Source organism: Parasteatoda tepidariorum, chromosome 5 (assembly GCF_982258835.1).
Source record: "Parasteatoda tepidariorum strain Cologne lab strain chromosome 5, Ptep-v5.0, whole genome shotgun sequence".
Lineage (NCBI taxonomy): Eukaryota > Metazoa > Arthropoda > Arachnida > Araneae > Theridiidae > Parasteatoda > Parasteatoda tepidariorum.
Genome location: NC_141759.1, coordinates 9,413,669 through 9,435,784, shown reverse-complemented (window position 1 = coordinate 9,435,784; position 22,116 = coordinate 9,413,669). Strand labels below are relative to the sequence as shown.

General features: G+C 29.3%; 1 protein-coding gene across 1 annotated transcript; it reads right to left on the bottom strand.

Moving 5' to 3' along the window:
* Positions 1 to 10,329: 10,329 nt before the first annotated feature.
* LOC139426409 (delta-latroinsectotoxin-Lt1a-like) lies at positions 10,330 to 13,980 on the bottom strand. Its single transcript, XM_071185205.2, has one exon. The coding sequence runs from the start codon at positions 13,599 to 13,601 to the stop codon at positions 10,383 to 10,385; it is 3,219 nt and encodes a 1,072-aa protein (XP_071041306.2). The 5' UTR covers positions 13,602 to 13,980; the 3' UTR covers positions 10,330 to 10,382.
* Positions 13,981 to 22,116: the final 8,136 nt, after the last annotated feature.

Below are 22,116 nucleotides of genomic sequence, written 5' to 3'. Positions count from 1 at the left end.
CTCTTTTTTTTCAGCTTATTTTGCTACGAGAAGCGCGTATAAAAATTGTTTATCTATGCAATTAAAATTAACCTCTTTATATATGCAATTAAAATTAACCTCATAGCAAAAAGATTTTTTCTTTGTTAAATATTAATTTTTAGGAGAAAGGAAACAAGGATGAATGAGGCCACCATGGGGTTTCTTCCTTTCTGGTGTAGTAAAATGTTTTTACTTAATATGGTATTTAGATGTATTATTTGATATGTTCTGATGATTTATGTTACAGTGAAAATTAGAAATCTGGAGAACGTCAACTTTCACCATTGTTTGTCGACAATCGCTTATCTAAATGTCTGAAATATTTGTTATTTCCGGTTTGATAATAATTTAGTCATTCATACTTTCATATTTATTTGATATTTTAATATCCGATTGAGGTAGATTTAAAAAAGAAACATCGGCTTTTTGAATACAGGAGAAATGTATATGGGGCACTTGGAACCTTTCAAATCAGTGTAGGGAAATGTGCATACCGGGGAAAGATTTTTTACCTTAAAAAGCACTGGGGTAGAGAATACCCATACCCGCCCATTATTCCCAACATTAGTGTTTTTCTGAATCCATCATAATTGTATATAAAGTATTAAATAAATAATTAAGTATTAAAAAATCAATTAATATCAAATAAGATCTACCATATACTTATTACGATTATTAATTAAAGCAACTAAGTGATTGTTAACATTCAGTGGTGAAAGTGGACAATCACTAATTTTTATTTTTCATAGTGACAAATACATTCTTACTTCTTTTCATTGTTGTCATCAGGTAGTAGTGATTTAACTCATAGAATTACTTATGTAGTAATGCATGATCAGATTGATTCAATGACGAAACACAAAATTTTAACGAAATCGGTCGAATAGATCTCGAAAACTCAAATTTCAAATATGCGATTTTTTAAAATAAGACAGCTAAGAAACTGTTGCCCAATCTTCATTTTGTCATTCCCAATTGCATACTTTAAAACGAGAAAAATCGTATATCTAAAAAATGATAACAGATAATTAGTAATCATTATATTTTTTGCAAATATCTTTGTTTGAACAAACTTTTATACTTGAAAGCAAAATTTCACTCTCCGGCCTAAACTTCTGGGATCATATTTTCCAGATTGCGATTACCCCCTCTCCATATTTTGAGGATCAAGAGTCAGTCGGGAAAATTTTTTTTTTTAGAAAAAGTACGTTTTATGTCTGGTTTCATGGTTGAAAAATTGTCTATAATTAATTAGTATAGGTTGGCTCTTGAATCTAGTTGGCATGGCTCCTTACTTCTTTGACTCTTGAATCATTAAGTTTGAGTCCTATTACGCGAAAATCTGGTCATTAAAAATCAAAAGTTTGTCAGAATAAAAATGTTTTTCAGAATATTTTTGTTCACTGTACAAAAGATAACTGAATATCAATAAACGAGGATGCTATATTTGGTGTATACAAAATTGTTTAAAAAGCAATTAACATTTTATAAACCTATTTACTTAAAAAAAAAAAGATTTCTCAATGAATTTAATTTGAAATTTTTGTATACATGGGGGGGGGCAACAGACATTTTTACGCCACAGTAGGTGACGTAAAAATGTCTGTTAGACATTTCACGGCTCGTAGCAAAAATTTTTGTGAAGCGTCTAAGGCTCTGCATTGCTTCCAAAGGTGGTCACATTCGAAGGTTGCTGAGATTTTATCAAATTATTTATAGTTGTTATGGTCATTTATTGTAGTAAACTTTTAGTATTTAGACTCAAAATGAACCGTGTATAGCAAATTTATACCACTTTACCTAATAAAACGTGTGTAAGAGAAAAAAAGACGAAAATTAAAGATAACACAAACTGTATTCAACAGAGCTTTAATAATTGTATATGACATTCCGTTTTAAAACAAAGAACAATACAGTGAAATACAGTGTACAATTTAATTATATGCTAAATAGATGCCTAATCTAATAGCTTTTCGTCATGAAACATTCCAAAAAAATTGGCAGATTTGTTTATATATTGTCCTATGATAATTGTCTAATTTGATTATCCCTCTGTTGCTTCACACTAATTACCCAATAAGTTTTTTTATTGTCTCATAAGAATTAACTTAAGTAATGCATTGTCCTTTGTTGACACAATCTTTTACTCAGTTGTCTTAATAGAATTGCATGGTATTTTTTCTCCGCCTTGTTTCACAGTTTCCCGAAAAGCGTTATTGTTGTTGTTTCATATTGATTAACCAATATGCTTCTGTTTTGTTGTCCTATTCTATCTTTGTTCTAAGATTGTCTGAGTCCTAGGATTGTTTTAAGATTTGTTGTCCTAAGATTGTCTGAGACGAATTGCTTTACTGTAATGATGAAACAGGAATAAAAAAATGCACACTTTACAAATTTATCACTGTAATTTGATTATTAATTGATCACCATGCCGAACTTAAGCCATAGATACCAGCAACACACGATTAATCAAAAACACTTTTGTGTTTATAATAAATGAAATATTTTTGTATATTATGATGCTATGTAATGAGCACTATCTTCAAGTTCCTTGGGTCAGGAATCATGAAAATTGATAATTTCGATTATAATTAGTCTTTTGAGCCAAAAAACTTTCACCACCATACCAACTAAACTATTTTATATAAAACTCGCAAAATACTATGATTAGTCTAAGAACAAAAAATTTGGGCAAAACTATACAAATTGTACTGAGAGTTTCCGTACGCCCGTGTGACACTACAAGTGATTCACTCTATATAGTTTCTAATGGTTTATATTCTGTAGATTATTTTAATGACTTTCTCAATGAATCATAGAACCAGTATATTTAAAGAGCATTATCTTAAAAAACAATGTCCACTCTAGGTAATCCTAATAGTTTATCATCAATTTTTAGCATCATCATCATGCAGAACTTCTCTATCAAGACTTCTGTAGAGTAACTTTTTTAATTCTGTTTTTAAAGAACTAATTTATTTTTGTTACTGAAGTAGAGACATGTGATGACATAAAATAATTCAAATTCAAAAATATTTTTAAAAATTAAAATGAAAAAAATAATTTTGTTTTCATTGAACATATATTCTTCCTTCAAAATGATTTGAGGTATCGGTTGGAAACACATAAATAATGTCTCAATGCATTTGTCACTCTATGCAGTAAAATTTGTTTCAGAACAAAGATTATATTGCAGAAAATTTATTCAGAATTAGAATTTCAAACTCTTTCTAAAAGCACTTCTTCTTCATTATGCAGAGCTTCTCTGCCAAATTTTCTGTAGAGTTCTGTAGAGTTCTGTAGAGAGTCGAATCATCAGTAGTGTAACTTTAATTCTGTTTCTCAGGACTTATATATTTTGATTACAGAAGCAGAGACTTGGGAAATCTTCATATTCCACGAAACTTCAGTTAGAATCATTGCAAGAAGAGATATAAATTAAATAGTTCTGTTTTCATTGAGTATGGATTATAAATCTTTAAATTATCTCGTGATAAACATATCACTTTATGCATTCGGAATTGTTTCATAAATAAGGAATATAATTTAAAAAATAAATTCAGAATGGTTCGAGATACTGATTAGAATCTTTTAAAATTGTCTTAGCATCATAATATCATTCAATACATTCAAAATTATTACACAAGCACAGAACATATTTCATAAAAATTTATTCAAAATGATTTGAGATAAAGATTAAAATTGTCTCAATATCGGAATATCATACAATACATTCAGAATTGTTTGAGAAACAAAACGCTAATTTGAAAAATTATATTCAGAATAATTTTATTTGTAGTTTAAATATCTTACATTTTCTTGGTATACTTAATGCATTCAGAGTTGTTTCAGAAATAAATATCAGAAATGCATTTAAAGAAACTATATTCATAATGACTTGAGGTGTAGATTAAAAACACTTAATTTATCTCCCTTTTGAAACGTCCCTCAATGCATTCAGAATTGTTTCAGAATCCAAGAATACATTTTAGAAACTTTATTCAGAATGGTTTTAGCAAATAGATTAAAAAATCTTCATATCGTTTTATTATAGAATATCGTTCAATACATTCAGAATTGTTTCAGAATAAATTTCATAAGGTTTAATCTAAATGATTTGAGATGTAGCTTTAAAATCCTTAAAATATTTCAGGGTAAAAAGATCGCTAAATTCTTCAGGGTGAGAGCGATCGCACAACCTGAGTCTCGCATTTAAAATAGTTTCCGAAAATTCTTTCAGAATGATTTGAGGTACAGATTGAAATTCCTAAATTATCTTCCAAAAGGAATATCAATCATTGCATTCAAAATTGTTTCAAAAACTATGAATAAATATTCGAAACTTGAAAGCAATAAGATTTGAAATTCAAATCATTCGAATATAAGATATGCTTTTTTTAGGAAGTTTACGATTCTTACAGTAATATTTGAGTCACTCAAAAGTTCAAAATCAAAAATAGAGAAAACTGATGCAGTTTTTTCTATGTTATTTTTTAATGGAATTGAGTACTGTAATCAGAAACGCCTAGCCGAATAAAATCGTTTATTAATTGAAAGAATATAGTTATTCCATTAAAATATTTAAAAAGTATTCTTACTTAATTGTTACTTAATTGGCTTTTCATTGACTAATTATCTAAACATTATCAATCATAAAATTACAGAGGCTGTATACGGTACAGTTATTCTGTACCATTCCACATATAGAATTGATCGATTTATGAATTATAATAAACAGTTTACTCAAACAAATAAAATTATCTAAAATAAAACGTTCTTCCCGGTTCGAGATTAAAACCTCATGACCAAAATTCTCCCTATGAAATCTTCTCAATCCATCACATCGTGGGTACATAGCTTCTCTGGTTCATAACTTCACTATTATTTTTATCAAAATAATATTAATTATAAATTTCGAATTATTAAAATTATATCAAGCATAACTTATTTTTATTATAACTCAAGTATAAATTAATCAATAAAAATTATAAGGAAAAAAAATTTTTTTACATATTAAACTAACAAAAATTAAAGCTTTGAAATATAACTTTTTCTAAATTAATATTAAGCGTTTTTTATTCTGTGTTCTAAATTAAGAAGTAAACCGTAAAAAAATATTTAATTTAATAATTTCATTTTTATTAAAATTAAGTTATTATAAATTTAAACTTATTAAAAAGGTATAATATGGAAAATACTTTTATGAAGAATAATATATAGATTAATTATTAAATTTAATGATAATTATTAATTTAAAATTTTGAATGAAGTTTCGTCCACGCGAAGTTTTGCTCTCCAAGTTTAGTGCGACGAGTTTTCGTTCGTGAAGTTATAACCCATTACCGTTCGACCATTCATCTCTGTAGAATCTTCATAATATTGAACAGATGGTTGTTTAAATTAGATAAATAATAAACCAAGTAAAATCAAATATTTGTAAATGGTTGAAAACAGGCATTACAAATAAGTTTACTTGTAAAAAAAGGGATTTTATTACATTGTTCTAGAACTAATCAAAACAAAGTATTTTTCTCAACAATGAAACAGTAAAGAATAGTAGAGAATTTCACTATTACGGCACAACAGTTTACGATTCAACAATACATTAACACTATACAAGTTCAGAGGTTACATTTTTAAAAATTCTTTCTAAATTTTCACAAAACATTGATTTATTACATAGCATATTTAATTATACACAATTAAAACTATTAGATATTTAATAACAAATTGATAACATTAATCTATAATAATATAACTATAATTTATAGTTTTTACAGTTATAGATTTTAATAAAAGGAAGTATTTATTGAGATGAGTCGTATATTGAAACCATTATTATCTGAGCATTATTGCCATCATATCTAACAACAAAAAAGATAAATTTAGTTTTAACAGAATGCATTTGATGAAAAAATATACATTATATATTAGTTTTTCGTTATTTCTATTAATTCATACATGTTACAATATTTAATGACATGACTTTACAAAAATTATACTTCACATTGTGATAGGGGATTGATTATTTATATATTTTCAAGGGAAAAATTGATTAATCAATCTTTAAAATAAATGAAATAATTTGCAAAATGATATGCATCACAATTTTAATTAAATATGTATATTACAGTTGTATAAATCATAAGACAATTTTTAAACAGCAACTGAAGCTCGCTTCAAATCTGACTATTGATAAACTGTATTTAATCTTTTTATTAAAAATTTATGAAGAATTAATTAAGGAAAGAATATAAGGTAAATTATAAAGGTAGAGTATAAGGTAAAGGTATTAGATAAAATATATTAGTAAATATAGATATTTAGCGTAGGTTTTGTGAAATAATATCATTACTTTTGAGATTTCAGTTCATTTTAATTACTAAAAATTTATATATTTTACCGCTTTTTTTAGAGAATTAAAACAAATATTTTTTTCCAATTAAGTTTCCTTTTTCTACATTATGGAAAGATAACACAATGTGTTAAGAAACAAATATATGGCTCTGGCACATTTTCTCTAGCACTCAATCACCCGACGACACGAATTCCTGACTCCGTTTGCCCGACTTTTCCCGACACGTACGTTTTCGGGACTAGTTCGTTTGCCCAAAAACTCATTTGTTCGACAATGCATTCGACAAAAAAAAAATTACGAAAACCGTAACTGATTGACACATATAATTGAGTGGATAAATCTTTATTGTAAATGCTAGCTATGCAGTCTACGCTCTTTAATACTATCCTCCATTCGAGCTATCTATCCATATTGTAACAATACATTAAGAATCGCATTTTATTCCACGAACGCAATGTTATTTGAACGTCTAATCGAACATTCAAACTGAACCGTTTATTTTAATATTGCAAATGGCATTTAGCAATTTGATTCGTCAGCAAATTTGTTTTTATTACCACTCATTAAATGGGAATCATCCGGATTACTTCTTTGAATGAAGGAAAAATAAAGCACCCTTCAAATTCTTTAAATAAGCGGACGAATTCTACAGTCAGAATAAAAACAGTGTAATTAATATGAATACGTCTAATAAACAAGAGCGAACAATATTACATAAACGTTAACGAAAAATAACAAAAATTATATGCATATCTCTTACATCCTATCGGGTAAATCTGTCGGGAAAACGGAGTCGACCATTTGGGTTGTCGGGCTACCCAGTGTCGGGCAATTCACCGTTATACATGTATTAATAAGTAAATGTGCATTTTAGTCTTCTTAAAACACATTATTTTAGTTATCTAGAGAATGAATTCATGCAATAAAATATGCATCTGCTTAACACGTTATGCCCACGTAGGCAAAAGCTACAAAACTTTACGTGAAGGTAATAATGATGTGCTCGATTATAGTAACTGGATATTCATAAGATTTTTTCCAGCAAATTAAAGCAATTATTCGCCAAGAAAGAAAGCAAATAGGATATATCGTTAAATATAACCTATTTTCGGATCACGATTAAAAACTGAATTCTTCTTAAATTTTGACAAAAAAAAATTTTGTAGACATTTTTATATTCCATTAACAGAATCATGCAAATTTTGATGTAATTTTCAGCTTGCAATTAATAAAAAAAAATCGAGTAAGAAAGATTTTTCATGAGCCCGTCTCATCTCTATAAAAAAAACTTCAGATGATACATTATAGAAATTAGAGCTCGATGACATAATATCCGAGCCCAACCGAGTATGTCAGATTAAGAGATAAAAATTTCAGAGTTTATGTGCAATTCTGAAAGACTATATCATAATTATTACGGACGTTATGAGCGGGAGATCTTATGTAACATTCATAATTATTCTAAAAAGTTCATAAGACATAAATATTTTTTTAATTACAATACTTTCTTTTAAACCCGGTTGAATTGTATTAATGCACACTACTTATTTCTGTGAAAAGTATTTTTTTAATGATTTCAATTTATTTTTGTTCCTAAACCTTTTAACTGCATATGAAATTTATAATATGTTTATTTTCTGATTTGTTTAAAGCATATATTTCTGAAGAAAGTTTGATATTAAGCATTCTTAAAATTTTTAACAAGTTATTGCATTAAATTTAACTAGTGCGAAACATGTTTTTATTTATAGATAGTTTTTACAATGACGTTTAGATTTTGATATAGTTATGTATTATTTTGATATAGTTTGAATAGTATATGTAATTTAAAATGTGTCCTGATTATCAAAGCATTTTTGAAAAATTACAACAGGCTTGGAGAAGATCATATTAAATCATAAGAAAATTACGATACGCTGAAAAATGTGATTAAACTTATTAAAATAGTTCTTAATTATGCTTCATATTAAATAATTAAAAAATTAAATAATTACGTACATTATAAGTGAAACAAATCTTCGCAACCTTCTAGATCAGTGGTTACCAACTGGCGGCCCGCGAACTAAAATATATTAGTTGTCATTTTTTTGCGGACAATTTTCGTAAAAAAATCTGTGCGTATTTTCATCAATGAAATTTATAAAGAATAACAATAGAAACCGTCCTACTGACACTTCTTTACTCCATCTCTTGAGACTCTCAACAACTGAACTTGAGGTGAATATCCATTCTCTGGTGGTTGCAGCAGACAATCCTCAAATCTCTCATTTTGTATGCTACTATGCAAGTTTTAATACCAATCTTTTTATAGATTTATACCTTAACAATTTGATATCTGTTGCACATTAATTGTTTCACACATAGGTGCACATTAAAGTTATTGTAGCCAGAATTTTTTAATATAAAATTAAATATTTTTAAATATATACTTCTTATTTTAATTTGTAATTCAATACTGAACTTGATAACTGATAAAAACTTGATAAACACTTGATAAAACTGTATAACTTGATAAAAATCTGACAGTAATATTTTATGTTCCTTCAGACATAAAAGAGTCCTATGAAAAATTTTGATGGAGTTGCGGCCCACAATTTGAATAGTGTTTTAAATTGCGACCCCCGGCCTTATGTAAGTTGGAAACTCCTGTTCTAGATAAATGCTAAAAACACATTAAATTTAAAATTATATTTATTCCGTAATTAGAGCTTTAAACAAAGCACGATGACGTCCCTAATCTCAAACCTAGCCTAAATGACATAGATTATCTTATTATAATAAATATAATATGTTATAATCAGAATTTGCTTCAATTTTGCCCTTTTATTATTATTATTATTATTTTGAAAATGTTGAAATGTCACGTCACTCAAACAAGCAATTAGTAGGAGTTTTGGAAATTGAAAAATATAATTCCAAAAATTTTTTTTAAGTATTTCCTTATAAGTTACGATAGTTCAGAAATTGAAGTAATAGATAAATTAGAAAATTATTATTTTTTTTTATTATAATTTTTATATATTAATTAGTATTTTTAAATTAATTATAATTTTCTTTAAAAATTTAGACTGACTTATTTAAACTGGAATATACACCCTTCTCTGAAAACGATTAAGAATATGTAAATATAAAAAATTAAAATTGTTACTGTTTAACAATATTTCCTTCGAATGAATAAATTATATCGATATCTATCGTGTGTTACGACATCTTATGTGTACCAGTAGGATACAATAAGTATCTCTTATCAATTAGGTAATCGTAGTGTAGGAAAACGTTATTATTGACTATACAATTATTGTTTCCAACTGTTAAATACAGAATACTTCTGGTAAATACAGAAAAATTATACTCTTTTAAAATAATTCTTTTTTTGTTGTATTTCTTTTGATGTGCTTCAGAAAATTAGTATCCATAGTATAAAGCTCATAAATATAGCGTCAAAATTCAAATAGAACCGAGTTATTTCTCGAGAACATAATAGTAATAATTACATGCACTCCTATTAAAAAAAAGTCTTTCCTGATATACCTGTGGCAACGATATGCTTTTCTTTATGTGTTGATGAAAAAGAAAGCTCAAAAGAATATGTATAAGGTTTCAAAATTTTCAGTGATTGAGATTTTTTAAATAGCTCATCAACAAAATTCATAATCAAAAATCGAGAACTTCTTGATCATAAACGTAATTCTTTAAAGTAGAAAAACTGTTTTGTCGGCATTTATTATATTTACAAACAGATGTCCCCTGGAAATTAGAGTTCATTTTTCTTTTTAATTCTACGTGAAATCTGTAAAAAAACAAAAATCCTTTTTTCTTAGAATCATGAATATTTTCATGACAAAAGAGCTATTTAAAAATAAATTTAGTTTCACTTATTTTAAAAAGGTTTAAAGCGAATTTAACCGGAAAAAATATTTATCAGTCTATCTACTAAACATAAGATTTAATGAAGTTTACTTGAGCCCTATTAGTAGGGAATTTGTTTTTTGATGTACTTTAATCAAATTCGAAATGTTTTCTCAAAGCAGGAATGTTCAACTGAACTTACCAGCTTTCTGTCGATCATATTTTTGGAAAAAATTATTTGTGGTTCATTCGGTAAAACCGCGTTCAGAATTCCCCTAACTTCTTCAGGTCTTAACGAAGCAAACTCGTTTATATAGGAGCATAACGTGTTCATAAATTTACTGTCATTACCGCTATGAATGGCTTTGTGTATCTTTGAAAAAACATCAAATGAATCTAAATTTTCCGAACCCTTTTCATTTAATAAGTTATTCAATTTCTCGGTTATTTCCAAAGCCTGAGCCGTCGCATCGTAAGGAGAGTTTACAAACTTCCAGTTTGAAACATATTTCTCGTTAGTAAATTTGCGAATGAGTAAATCTAACAAGAGCAAAGCACCAGTGACATCAACATTTGAGTGAGTTTTGAATTCCTTAACTTTCATGTCTTCATTCAGTTTGTAAGGATCAGCTAATAGCTTAGCTCTATTTTTGGTGAAATGCTTTTGGGGAAAGTGTCTACTATATTCTCTAAATTTTTCGCTTTTATGCTCGGCATTTAAACTTCTTTTTTCAAACTTATTTCTATCACAGCGACCTTTTTCAACCAAATAATCAAACATGAAATTCTTTTCCTTCGATAATTCACACGATCGTGCATCTACATCCTTAGTGTATTTGCCATCTGGCAACATTTGTATCCAATCGCCCTCTATAGATACTATCTCCTTAACGATTTCGGTTTGTTTGTTAAGGATTGCTATAGCAAGGGGTGTATAGCCTTCGGCAGTCTTTTTGTAAGCTTTTGCGATGCCATAAAGCATTAAGCTAGTAACACCTCGCTTCAAACCTGCTTGAGCAGCTAAATGCAGTGGCGTCTGCTGATCTACATCAGGCTCATCTGCAGAAATTTTTCCCTTTATCCCTTTCCACCGTACCAAACCATCTACTAAGTCATCATGTTTAAAATAGGCTGCAAAATGAAGAGGAGTCCATTTTTTATCTGAACCAGGAGAGTTTATATTATCAACACCAAAATACACGAAACCGTCAAACATACCGTTATACCCTTTCATCGCGGCATAGTGTATGGGAGCCATGTTGTTTTTGTCTTTAGCGTATATATCACATCCCTTCTTGCGCATTAAATTGAAAGCATTTTCTATCGAATTCAACAAAACTGCGATGTGTAAGGCTGTTAGTCCTAATGTATCTTTGGCATTCACATTTACCTTATTACTATTGATAAATTGTTGAACAATTTCGGTGCTCAACGAATTATCTGAAACAGCGATGTGTAGAGCAGTTTTTCCTGATTTTTCAACCTCGTTAGGTTTGATTGTATCACTACCTAATAAATATTCTACACTTTTCTCGGACTGGAAACGCACTGCTAAATGCAAAGGTGTTACACCATGCTCATTTGTTTTTGTATTGACGTCAGCGCCCTGTTGTACAAGCTCGTAGACGAAATCATCTCTTTTGTTCTCAACAGCTATGTGCAAAGGAGTGTAACCTAATGAATCTTTTTGATTAATAATTTTACGATCAACTTCTAAAATTCGCTTCAACATATTCACTCTTCCTGCTGCAGCTGCTGCGTGAATCACGCTTCTTTTGCTTTCAAAAACGGCAGAAACGCTAGCACCAAGACTTAAAAGTTTATTCATATTCTGCAATATACTGTTGTCATTGTAAGAGTTTTTAGACGCTAAATCATATAAATCTCTATCAAGATCCCTAAACTGTAACTGAGATCCAGAAATAAAACGAACCACTTCTGGTGGATTATTATCAAATTTCCGGAAAACAATTCTGTTTTTTGGGTTGGAATTTCTAATTGATATCTGAGGGTTAGCAATGTCGAGCACTTCTTGAGTTACCCATTTGCTAATTTTGGAATATTTACCTTTTTCCTCGTACTGAAGTGCGTAGCTAACTTCGACTCCTCTTTCCCAATCTAAAAAGTTCGTTTTGCTTACTTTCCCACCAGCATTAAAGATTATATCAATTTCATTTATAGGCGTTTCTTCTATGATCTGTAAGCTCATAATCTGAAAATTTTGTTTTATCGATTTCAAATCATTTGTTTTTCTCACAATATCACTATATAAATCTTTTTTAGCGTTTTTGATGTTGTGTTTGTCCTGTACTTCTTCCATAATCTTTATGACATCGTTAACTATGCCATTGTTGGCTATTGTAAAAATGTGCTTAAACGTTGTAAAATAAAATATGAGGCGATCAAGATATTTATTAAATTTAAAAAGATCTCGTTCCTGGTAGTAATATTCGGCAACGTAAGTATACTGATTTAATAAAGAAAGTACAATATTGGAATATGTAACGGTTCCGAAACTGAGAGCAGTTAGAGCATTGTAAGCATTCTGGTGATTTATATCTTTTGGGATAGCGTACTTTTTATCGATGATCGAAAACAGCGCTTCGTACAACTTGCCACCCAGTTTAACGTAGTTGAATAAGAGATTATCTCCTATCTCTTGCTCTATAAAATTCACATATTGATCTTTTGGAGCGTGTCCTCTATTGCTTTCACTAAACGTAAAAGATTTATAAGCTTTGTTTATAGTTGAAACCAATTCATTAACGTCTTGTCCTTCTATAGAATTTAAAATGTTCTCAAATCCTCGATCCATCGCGATTCTCATATTTTCTACTTCCGTTAAAGTTTTTTTGACGGTATCAGAAATGTCTTTCAATATTTCTGTTTGCTGATCTAACTTCCTGTTTATTTCGCCTAAAGTTTTGTTTAGTCTCCCTTCTAATTCATAAAATGGTACATCAGCGCAATCTCTTTCAATGGAAGCGGACCCTAGAATTCCTTTGCCTAATGCCGCACCAAAACACACTCCAGACAGCGCTAATCCCAATCCGGGCAACAATAGAATGCCAGCCACTGCTGCCGCTGTTCCGAAGAATCCCATTAAAGTATCTGCCCAATTCATGCGACGATCGAAATCTTTGCATTGAGCGGCTAGTCTTTCAAGATCGGTCAGTCTTCTAAAACGCATTAGCGTGTTTATGTCATTGAAAATTACCATGTTTTCGACAGTAGCATTACTTCTTCCAAATCGCTCCGCCATTTTTACATTATGGCTGGATTTTTCAGCGGCTAATCTTTTGACATCTTGTTTTTTAAATTGCTTTAGAATATTCAAGTCCCGAGTAAGCTTTTTACTGTAATCGGAGGTCATTATTTAAAAAGAAAAATATCTATACTTACTTTTCTTTCCAATAATGAGCAAAAAAACCTTTCGAAAAAGGCTGTCGATGACTTTTAAATTTGTCAATATATATAATTCTTTCAACAAAAGATGACAACTCGAAGGCGGACAAGATGACTGTTTTTAGAACATGACAACCCATGAAAAATTTAACAATGAAAGATAGTTGACTGCTCTTTTTTAGTTATTGACGCAAAGCATCTGTTTGTTAAGACATTTTTTCTAAGAAATGCTCACGTCAAAGAACTTGATATTTTATTAAATACTGTAACATTTCTGCATCTGTTTGGATTGTTTGCCATACATTTTTTAAGATTTTCAAATCTGTTATATCAATCAATCTGGGTTATTCCATGGCACGTAAAAAAGTATTTCAAAATTTTTTAAACACATGTGCGCACTAAAATGCCTTTCTCTGATATTTACTGCATTCACATCGACAAAAATTTTCCTAGCGAAATAAATTTAAAGTTAAAATTCGTAACAAGTACGGACAGGAAAAACTGCGGATATTCCGCAAATAAAACAAAAATTGAATCTTACTTTTTTGTTTAATTCATTTAATTTAAATTATTCGGTTCAAAAAGTAATTGATTTTTGAAAGAAGACTACTGCATATGCTCAAACTAGTGAGTAAAATATTATTTTTACTTTTTTTATTGCTTTTAGTGATGTAAAAATCCTATAGTTTTTGATAGATAGGGAAAAAAACTTCAGTGTTTTAGGGATTAAACCCGGAATTTTGGGTAAGATTGGGAATTTTGGAGGATAATGAAACTGGTTTAGTTCCGAAATAAATTAAGACCGATACCGCTCACTCTCGTTCCCTACTCAGGCTGATTAAAGTGGTCATCCACCCGCTTACAGCAGATAGTGATGCTTGAATTAATTTGGTGTTCTACTGGGAACGATCAGTCCATTGCGAGACCACAGAATCTGACTTTTTCAACTATGAGCTGTGAAGATTGCATGCTAAGTGCAATATTAATCTAAAATAATAAATATATAATGAGTAAAAAAATTCGAAATTTCTCTAACCCTCTCAAACATTTATTTAACGAGATCGGGGGGACTCAAAAGTCACGTTTTTATAGAATTTTAAAATTGACAGCATTCACAATTAAGTAAATTGCGTCTATCAAAAGCAAGCAGACTTTTGGAATTGAAAAAAAAAATACCGGCATTCCGGTAAAACCTTTCTTTTTTCCTAAAATTGGAACAAAGTTTTAATTTGTACGCATTTGACTAGATATACAGTAAAACCTCTAGGAAAGACCACCTCTGTATAACGACTTCCTCTATTTACGACTACTTTTGGAAGCCAAGGAATTTTTTTACATATACAGTGCACTCTCGATTATCCGGGTTAATCACCGGGACAGGTCACACGGACAATCGAAAAACACGGATAATGCGAAAACTTCTTTTCATTAAATAAGAAATCCCATATCAGTACAAAAAATATAAAAATTACTTTCATTTGCATCCCGTATAACATCAAACTAAGAATTTTCCTTTTAAAAAAATTTGTAATACGCCGCATATTGACACATATTTTACGAACCGTAGTTAAGTTACCGTAATCAAATACTCCTATATAATCTAATAAAGTTTCAACAGATTGTAGAGCAGCAGAAATTGAACCTGTGCAAGCAGGTCATTGATTCACTAATATGTCCACTTATAAGCCGCGGAAGTAAATGGCAAAAAACTTGAAACAATTTCTGTTTTTTTAAGCACATTGAGTAGACAGTGTGCATCAATTATTAATGACATTTTAACTTATTTCCCGTATTGATTCCATAAAAAATTATAGTACATTGATTGTACAATTTCAAGTGGTATTAAAAAATTTAATAAAAAGTTTTGTCAGTTTTTATAAATTTCAAATGAAATGGATGATTGAAAGAAATCAACCGATTTTAAAATTTTTTATATCAATTTTCTTTTTTTTAAATTTTTATAAAAGACATCTTTTTCGCGCAATAAAGTTTTGAAAATAAAAACTTTTCTCTTCAGCCCACACTAACATTCGCTCATAAAAACCTCCAAAGAAAATTTAAAAAAATACAAAAAAAAAAAAAAAAAAACATAGTAAATGTTTTTTTTTTCGGGGATAAAATACGTAACTGTTATTTAAAAATAATGATTTAAATGCTCGTTTTATTAAAATTTTCATTGTTTTTTTAAACATATATCAATATTTATTCTAGAATAATAATTACCAAGTGCTGTTTAGTATTTGTTTCCTAAACAAAAGTAGATCTATGTGCATTTCGTGAAAGATTGTTTTACTTTAAATTTATTTATTTCATTTAAATTTTCTTTCAATAAGACTTTATTTCTCTTGGATCATTTTAATTACTAAGGACTATAAGATTAATAAGATAAGTCGAGGACTATAAGATTAATTATTAGTCTTTAATACGACTACACACACTAATCCTACTCTGATCTAGGCTCATTACAATCAGGCTGATCTGTGTATCATACCTTTCTAATTAGCTTAAAGGTATCTAAAAAAATTTTTCAACAAGCCTAAAAATGACAGTCTGAATTGAAAATACTGGAGACTATTTAAATAAGCTTGGTGTATTGAAAAATGAAGGTGTTACTTTTAAAAGGTCTGTATTTTCCAATTAGCCAATGATGAGCCATGGTGATTCAGGGGGTAGAGCCCTCACCTCCCAATGTTTGAATCCCAGGGATGACTGTTTGATGCGAATTGTGCACACGGCTCGCACAGACCACAGTGTTGACATAAAAATATCCTCAGTGATAGATGGATCATAGATTAGAGTCACTATTATTTGTGAATTTGCTTTATGGTTTACATTCGCAAATGTTTTAGAATTTTTAAGCTTTCAAACTCGTGATCAGTTTTGGGTATATCATCCGATATTTATTGCTCATCTTCATTGTTTTCATCAATATCAGTGGGAGCAGGCATTAGAAGGAATTGAAAAGTAATCGGGTGCGCGTTGCAGTTGATAAAGCTGTCATGGACTTCGGAAGACTTCAGATATGCAATTTTTATTTTAAGAAGGGCCAATGTTTCTGTAGGATACCAACAAGCAATTAACTTCTTGAAGCTTTATTAAAGCTATAAGTAATGCATTTCTGTTGACACTGTAGAAATCAAATTCAAAGCTCCCAGAACAATTATTTTTGCGTTAGAAGCATCCTGCAGGTCACAGGAATCAAGAAAAAGAAATGATTACTCACCCATTCGTTTAGAGTAACGTTTTTTAAATTATTGGGTAATTCCAATATTCAAAGGTTGAAGCTTGTTGATAAAAATTACACTTGCAAGAAGAAGAAAAAAGTTTATGCAAGCTTTGTAGAGAAAAAAATTGTTTTGATGGGTTAAAAAAACATATAAAGCAGGATTTTCTTCAAAATATTAACACAAAATCCAGGACAATTTAACATCATCAATATAGGCAATTTTCATAAGAAAATGACATAGGACGTGGGATAATATACAAAACGAACAACGTAAAAGCGGGGTTTAACTATATATATATATATGTTCCATACATATATGTGTATGTATATATACAGTGAAACCTCGGTTAAGCGGACATTCTTGGAACCGAAAAAATGTCTGTTTATGAGAGTTGTTCGTTGACGAGAAGGTTACCCTAGTAACGAAGTTTAACACCGTATATTGTTTTTAGAATATTTTCAAAGAAATAGAAATAATCTACAATAACTATCTACAAGGATATTTATTTAATCTTTAAAGAATATTTTTTCGATAAAAGAAGAATGCATTAAAAAGCTTGATATAAATACGTGATTCTAGATATAGCTACAGATAAATGAATAGAAATTTCCTATTAGCACAGATATTAGAGTTAGACACATGATATCGAATATGAGCTTTTAGTCCTCAATCGATTTCAATTATTAAGTTTACAGCCCTTAAGCCCTACCTATAATTTGATAGGAAACGTGGCTAATACCTCCCGGGATTCGCAAGGGAAAAAAAATGCTTACCTGTAGGTCATGAGGACCTATGGAGTTGATTATTCACAATTGATCATCTATCAAGTATCTGAATAAATGTTTCATTTATATGAACACCTCAAAGATTTTACTTCTGCTCTCTTCTTTTACCCCTGTGGTGTTAAATACAATCTTCAAATTGATAAGAAAATGAAAGAAATTTTCAGTGGGGAAGAAGCATTGAGTCTTTAAGACATTTCAACTTGAGGGGTCTCATGACCTGTGTTGTTCAGATGAAAAGATGCCATTGTCCGAATTATTTAATAAGAACAGTATCATTTTCTCTCCTTTCTTTGCAAAGATAAGGCTAGTGAACTGGAGTAAGATTGCTTCTTTAGTAGTAAAATAGTTTAACAATATTTTAGTTATGGATAAGGCAAAAAATTAACATGCTTTAAAAATGGCGAAATGTTGAATGTGTTTTTCCTAGCAATTTAAAGCAGAAATGTTTTGTTTTTTTTCAAATTTAGAAAAAGTAATGTCCTGTTTAGGACTGGGCTATAAATCGATATATCGCGACATATCGATTTAACATCTGTATCGGCAGACCGATACAGCGACTTTCGTTCCAGGCGATGCATCAGAAATCTGATTTAAGCCGTCGAGTAACGAAGACGAACGATATAGCGATATACGATATAGCGATACAAGACACGCAAGGATGCCAACTCGTGCTGGGGAAGACGATGTACGTATCGTTATATTGAAACGGCCTTGATTGATGAGCGGTAGAATCAGAATCAGTTTTGAGAACATGTATCGTGATCTCGCATGTTCGTTTCCGCACATCTTAGTTTTTTTTTCTTCTTTGTCGCGACTTAAAATCGTTTCTTGTAGATTATTTTCAGTGGGACTGACTTTGTGATCGCTTGTTTCTTAATTAATTAGGTAATTTTTTTTTGAAACAAAACTTTTTTTTTTATTTTTAAATGTGAAGATTAATTTTGATATTATATGTTTAAGTATTATTTTACATTATTGAATTTATTATAAACGGAAATCTAATTTAAGGTGCCCATAAAGAATTAAATTAAAAAGTATTTGTTAGGCTATTTTTTACTTTATTTTAATTTTTTAAAAACTTTTTGGATAAAATAATAATTTAATGGGTTTTTATTACTGATTTTAAATTTATAAATCTTTAGTTGTTTTCATTTTTATTAATAAAATTATAACAAAACTTATTTTTCCTCTTTTGGATTTGGACATAAGTCAATCAACTTTGTTTATTCAACAAAATTAGTAACATTTGCGATTGCGACTTTTTTTTTAAATCATTTAGCACTTCCTTTTATTAAAGAGTATAATCGTGTTTCTTAATTTTCTTTCAATATTGTCAGTTGAATATATTATCGAATATCATAATTCTTTTGTTTTTATTTTTAAGAAATTAAATCTTACTTTGTTTTTTTTCGTTCAGAATTCGATAATTATTCAATTTAACTTTATTATTTATGTTAAATAATAATGATTAAAAAAAGTGTTTTTTTTTTTGTTTAATTTATTTAGCACTTTGTTTTAAGCATACGAATAATTTTTAACGAACTTATTTTTGAAATATTCTTTCTATATTGTTAGGTAAATATATTGATAAATTTCAATTTTATTTATTTTTTCATTATTTATCTTTAAACTAAGAAATCTTTCGTTATTTGCGCGATCATTTTTAGAAAATATAACATTAATATTTTTCTTAAGCAAAACATGTACATCAAATTCATAAATTGATTTAAATCAATCTGAGTATGAAGTTTTGATAGAAATCTGACTTTCTGCGCCTTACAAGTAAATGAATTTCAAAAATACTATATCGCGATACATCGCTATATCGCGATGCAAAACTGACGATGCATCACGATATAAAATTTCTTATATCGCCCAGTCCTAGTCCTGTTTCAAGAGATAGAATAACTGATTACTAACAATTCAAAGACTAGTTATTTTCCAGGTATGACATAGGAATTTTCTTGGTTTTTGTAAAAAATTATGACTTATGCTGAGTTTTGGAGTTAAAATAAAATTCCCTGACAATGTGAAGTTTTCCCTGAGCCAGGGAGCCTTGATATTAATGACGTATATATAGTACCACTACAAATATAATATGAAATAAGTAATGAAAGTAAATTTACCTGGCTGCGTTTTTTGTTCCAAATTTTTGGCACTGCTCTATCCACATTTAAACCGCTTTTTATTATCCAGGGATGAGAGTAGTCAGAAAATATAAAAGAGGAAATCCAAAAAAAAAAAAAAAAAAAAAAAAAAAGAAAGAAAAGGAAGAAAAAAAAAATATATATATATATATATAAACAAAAATTTGACAAAAAAGTGCGATTTTTAAACTTGTAAACCATGTGAATATAAATCCCGACATGAGACTTTTAAATCACGTAAATATGAAACTCTACATCGAATTTAAAAAATGCGAAAATACAAATCATGATTTTTTAATTTTTTGATCACGATGCATAATTTTTAAATCGCGCGATATTACAACCACAAAAACGAATCATGATATTGGATTTTAAGCTCACGTGAATACGAATTGCTGCATGGGGCTTTAAAAGCTCGTAAATACAAATCGCGATATTGATTTTTTAAATCTCGTAAGTAAGAATCGCACTGTACAATATTTAAATCGCCTGAATAAGAATCGCAACGTTCAACTTTTAAATCAGGTAAATACGAAAATCGAGATTTGATAATAAAATCGAGATTTTAAAAATGCATAAATACAAAACACGATATTGGATTTTTAAATGTCGTAAATAAGAATCATAATATACGATATTTAAATAGCTTAAATAAGAATCGCAATGTGCAACTTTTAAATTAGGTAAATACGAAAATCGATGATTGATATTAAAATCGCGTGAATAAAAATCGAGATCTGAATTACGAAAATACGAGCTATCCAGCCAACGGATAAAAAATACGGAAAATCTTATTTTCTGTGCGTGAAATCGGAGAAAATAGCTAAAATAAGTAAAAATGAGGAAGGGTTAGCAGCTAGGGCGTAGATTGAATTTTCTGTTTATCTTTGAAAATCGTAAATAAATATAATTATTTTACTTCAATGACTGAATTTATAAAAAAACGGGATATTTATTTAAAAAAAACGAAACTTTTAGAGAATCGGAGTTTTTGATAAAAAGGCTGAAATTCGAGAGACAAAAAAAATCTCATCCCTGTATAAAGGTCAACCAGTTTTATCCCAAGGAAATGATTTTTAGAGAAACTTCAGAGGGAGGAAAAGGGACTTCAACAATTTCCCTTCGCGGAAAATTAAATTCCTCATAAAACATTTTAACTTGGGCGAAAAAAAATTTCAGCGGAAATCCGCGAATTTGCGGAAGAATCTCATCCCTGATTATCGCACAGTCACCAATTTAATTCTAAATTGAATTAATTGTCAAAATTTCCAGGAAAAAAAAAAACAATTATTTAAGTAAGGGGGACATCTAGGTATAGATGACATTTCTTTAATTAAAAGAAGGCTGAAGTATTTATAAATAAAAAGCGTAGATCTTAGATATTTTTAGGAAATCTTGCATACATACTTTTAAAATATAATAACAAATTTAATTTATATATTAATAAGTTGAGAATAAACACTAATAATAACGAAAAATATATTGTAATAATATATATAAAGAGAATATTTTAGAACACCACATAATGTTAGGATTTGGAAAGTTAGATAATTTTTTTTCAAAATAAAATTCCTACAAATAAATTTTAATAAAACTTTATTTTTTTGTCAGTGATATAATAATTTTCATTATAGAAAAGCTTTTGACTTCTACAGTTCGTGCACCAGGAGTTGGCACTTGGATTAATCTCCTTGGACGTAAGGTTCATTTCAGCTTGGGAGTAAGAGGAGAAACGTGTCCACTCTTAGAACTGAGACAACCCTTTATGCGCGCCAAAAGCAAACAGTGAATTCTTTTTCAGTCACTTACTTTGCTTTATCATCTGTTATTATACCTTTCGTTACTCCAGCTAATTAAACATATTGCAGCAAAATGGCTCAAAAATTACTAACTATTCAGTCAAAAGAGAGAAATATCATCAAATTTATGAAATATTTAATCTTAAATAAAGGCACACAAAGATTGCAAAATAAATAGTTTTATCAAACGATCGCCAAATAGCAACTTTGTTAAGGATTCTTTGCATCCTGCTCCCAAAAGTAACAAAGTGGTATCGTCAGATACGACGTGATGAAGGCAGAGCTGGGTGGCAACTCCTGGTGAACTAACTACAGTTGTACAAACTTTCAATCCGAGATTTATAAAAATCAATTGGTTTTTGAGCAAATTATTCCGAGAGAAAATTTTGGACATCTATATTTTCAAACTTTTTGTCACTTCAAAAATGTTACAGTAATCAGAATAAATGGAAATTGAATGGATTCATTGAGGTGGGTAAAATAATACCAAAGACATTAAGCAATTGTGAAGAATACAAAGGCAAA